This window comes from Choloepus didactylus, chromosome 17 (genome assembly GCF_015220235.1).
Source record: "Choloepus didactylus isolate mChoDid1 chromosome 17, mChoDid1.pri, whole genome shotgun sequence".
NCBI classification, from domain to species: Eukaryota; Metazoa; Chordata; class Mammalia; order Pilosa; family Megalonychidae; genus Choloepus; species Choloepus didactylus.
In genome coordinates this window covers 7845417-7849411 of record NC_051323.1, presented here as the reverse complement: position 1 = coordinate 7849411, position 3995 = coordinate 7845417, and the positions used below count along the sequence as shown (strand labels likewise).

Sequence of the window (3995 nt, the reverse complement as noted above, 5' to 3'; positions counted from 1 at the left end):
AAGTCCAAATGCCAATGAGAAAAGCGTAAGAACAACCCTACCAGCTTTAGGTGCAGGAAACTTGAACTTCTTTGAAAAAAGCAAACCTGTGGTTAATTATCTTAGCACTTGGTGCTTATAGACATCTTCACCTTTGGTGTTTTACCCAGCCCCACAGACCATTTTGCAGAGTACATAACAAGGGAACAGGAAAGTCAGATGGGTTTTTAAGTTTAGGAAGACAGATTCAGGGGTCAGATCCACAACTTCTTTATTTCCAGGAACTTCAAGGTTCAATGTGCCCTGCCTACTCTGTTTATACTCAAAGGCAGTCGGAATGCTGCCCATGTCTAGAGCATCTTTTACAACACTGACACAAATATTTTTGTTTATCAGATTTCCCTGTAAATTTATTGAAGTAGCAGCTTAGCTTGCATTGGCCTTTTGATTCCAGTTACTGAATTCATCCCTCATATTAAGTGTGCTGATAAAATCCACCTGCCCAAACCACAGAACTGAAGACCAGATCTTGGTCTTTCATGGATTGATCAAGGTGAAGGCTGCCTTGGAAAGTCTCTTATCAGCTAACCCTCTGGAGACATCCCTTGTAGAACCAGATGTAGCACATGTGAAACTGTGCGAATCACCGAGATATTACATCTCATGGCTTGGGCTGCTCAGCGGTATGTCCCTCACTAGCTGAGGCTACCTCTTCTTATCTTCTGGGGAGTGTTATTTTTAGTTTTAGAACAAATGCAGCAAAACAGTCCATTGTTTCCTTGGCCAAGACTTCAGTGGCAGTTGTGAGCCCACCTTGTATGTTCCCATCTGGGAAGAAAGGGAGGGTGGTGGGAGCTGGCACCCTCTCTGGTAGCTTGAAAAGATAAGGAAAAGGGGTTCAGACACTGAGAGGATGAGAGCTCCAGCTTTGCAAGGAGCTGCAAAGGACTGGGGAACCTGGGGATCAGCGCTGGTAGAGCCAGATGATGCCAGCTTTGTGCAACTTCCTCCACAGAGCAGCCTCAAGAAGCAGATCATGGTTTAAGTAAAATACCAAAGCCTTATTACTTCGATCAAAATAATGGTTCGAAAATTTCTTGTAGTTCCTCGTAATGAACCCGTAGGCACTGACCTGGTCACAGGTGTGCAAGGCTGTTAGCAACACCAGAGCCCCAGTACTGGGCATGTATTGATCTCCGATAGTTCTATGGATCCACCTCGGTGTCAAAAACCTCTCTGTCACGTAGTGGATAAAGTCTGGATGCAGTAGCTTGAATTTACCGGCAGACGCGTCTGGTCCAAAGTAGATCTGAGGATTGTCCCCTCTGTCACGGCCCTCCGGGACGGTCACTCCCAGGATGGCTGATCTCAGCATCACGTAGTCACGGATGTCTGCAGGTATGAAGATATAACGCAGGGCCTGCCCCTGGGGCACGGAAGTGAAGCCGAGGGCTCTGTAGGACAGGAGGGAGCCCTTCACTGTGTTCACGGTGAAGCCGTAGAAGGAGGTCTTGTTGCCCACATCCTTCTCGAAGCCTTCAATCACTGCACCGTTGAGTCTGAAAACGTAGTCATGGGCGTCGATGTTCTGGCCCTGGCGCGAACCATTCAGGATGCCCCCGTTACCCACCACGGCGCACCGGATGCAGCCTGGACCCCGCCCCTTGGGGACTGCAAAGAGCTCCGAGCTCTCCGAGTCGTTCAGAAGACCCAGGGTGGAGGCAATGGTTTCGCGGGAGAGGCCTTGCCAGCCATAGGGGCCTCCGCGCTGGCTCAGGTGGTCCCAGAGCTCCTGCGTGAAGAGGCCGCCCCAGAGCAGCACCTGGATGGACAGATTCAACTGCCGCCGCAAGCGCGGGCGCCGCTGCAGGGCAAGGTCCAGGGAGCTGGAGCAGGCCCGGCCGTCCCTGGGCTCCAAGGCCCGAGAGCTGTACCCCGAGTACCAGCGGAGGAGGAGCCCGGAGCCGGTGGCCGAGAGCAGGAGCAACCAGAGTCCCAGGTGGCGCGGGCGCTCCATCCATCCCGCGGGCCGCCGAGCCGCAGGAGCCTGTGCGCTCCGCTGCCGCGCGCAGCCTCGCCTTCCCCGCCGACCCGCAGCGCCTCCGCGTCACAATCAGTTTTTGCTTACCTCTGTCAGTCTGTAAAATAAATGCAGCAGGAAAAAAAATGGCCCCGTTTGACATCTGGGAAAACGGCAGTTTAGATGGTTTAGATGCTTGCTTAAGGTGTCTGGGATGGGTTACGTATTCCCTCGGTCACCCCATATTTCTCACTAGGTTCCAAACTAATTTTCCCCTTTGTTTTTCTCCCCAGTCCTAAACTTGTATACTTTAGGTATAGGATAGCTCATTTGCTGGGAAAAGTGATACACATGGATTATTCTGTTTAAATAATCATAATAGTAATAATCGTTATTATTATTATTACTTTACCCAAATGTTAAAATGTATACAGGAACATTTGAGAATTTGATGTTTTTTTGTTTTTGTTTTTGTTTTTTAAGATTGTGGATTGACTTTTCTAGCCCCCACTGTTGTTTACAAAATGCAGATTTTAAAAATAAATTGCAATATTTGAACTCCTTTGCATTTGTTATTGAATCTATTTCATGTAAAAAGGCAATGGTTTGCATCTTTATTTGCATATATAGATAGATATACAGATATGTAATACAAAATGTAGATAGATGGATAGATAGATAGATAGATAGATAGATAGATAGATAGATGTAACATGCAGCAGTGTCCCACTTTAATAAATTATCCAGGTTAACAATTCAAAATATTTTTCATATCTGAGTCGTCTTAAATAATATTCTAAATCATTCCTGTGAGTCTTTGAGAGACTTAAAGATGAGAAATAATTCTAATTTACTTTCTTTCAGTGGTTGAATATATTTAGTGCTAAGAAAACAAAAGAACCATAGATGAATATCTCCATCTAGAGCCTGTTTAAGAAAAAATGTAATTGCTCAGAGGAAATCATTCTGTATTCCAATGATAGGCTGCAATGCAACAGCTCATTCATATCTCAGGAGAAAACATCAAGGGCAGACGAACCTATTTGTGATGGACCCTGTGTGACAAGGTTTATACTTCCCAGGATGCTGGTTCAATTCTATTCATGTAACATGAGATTGCAAGGCACAAAGTAATTCAGTGCTTTATAGCTCAAATGAACCAAATGGAGCTCTAACTTCTTTCCGGGCCTGATACCATCCCTGCGTAAGTAGCAAATAAATAATTTAGAGTCTGTGTGCTAAGTTCCATCATAAAAAGGATCAAAGGGTGCATGGGAAAGAAAGTGTCACTTAAGCCAGTTCTGGCAGTTCAAGGTGGGTCTCCTGGATAAACTGATATATGAATCAAATCATAAAAGGATATTTTTATTTTTAATTATAATTTTATTTAATTGTGCTTTGGGTAAGTTTTTAATTTTAATTGTAAATATTAAAACACACTCTCTTGTCCCATCTTCTCTGGGAACTTATGTTATCATTTATTCATTTTCTTTCTTCTTTTTTAATCTCCACTTTTTCCATTTCTACCAGCTCCTTCCTTTCAGCTTATGATTCATGCTAAAGATTCTCCTACAATTCTAATTCCTTATTTTGCTTCTTTGATTTGTCAGCCTTATTTGACACTACTTTCTCCTCCCTGAAACTCTCCCTTCCCTTGGATCTCTCATGGTCCTAACTGTAGGAGAAGCTTTCAGTGCCCCAGCCACAGCCCTTGAACACTTGACATTTTGGTGCATAACAGCCCAGAGCTAAAACTGCCAGCACCATACACTCTTTTGTCTGAGGGTGCTCTCCAGCGCTGGAACCCAATATCTGCTCCTGGGATAGGTCAGAAGTGCCAGGGAATTGTCAACCCCTAGGAACAGCTCTCAACAATGACTAACAGAAGTTGATGCATAAATGCCCAACTACTTTCCCCTTCAGGCAAGACAACTCTGGGACGTATATCTACATCGGATCTCAGAGTTCCCCAGTGAAGTTAAGATCCAGTTGCTCA

General features: G+C 45.0%; 1 protein-coding gene across 1 annotated transcript; it reads right to left on the bottom strand.

Moving 5' to 3' along the window:
* Window positions 1-943: 943 nt before the first annotated feature.
* On the bottom strand, window positions 944-1996 carry LOC119512936 (alpha-N-acetylgalactosaminide alpha-2,6-sialyltransferase 2-like). The gene has a single exon (XM_037807765.1). It carries the CDS (start codon window positions 1994-1996, stop codon window positions 944-946), a length of 1053 nt encoding a protein of 350 aa, XP_037663693.1.
* Between the last annotated feature and the right edge of the window lie 1999 nt (window positions 1997-3995).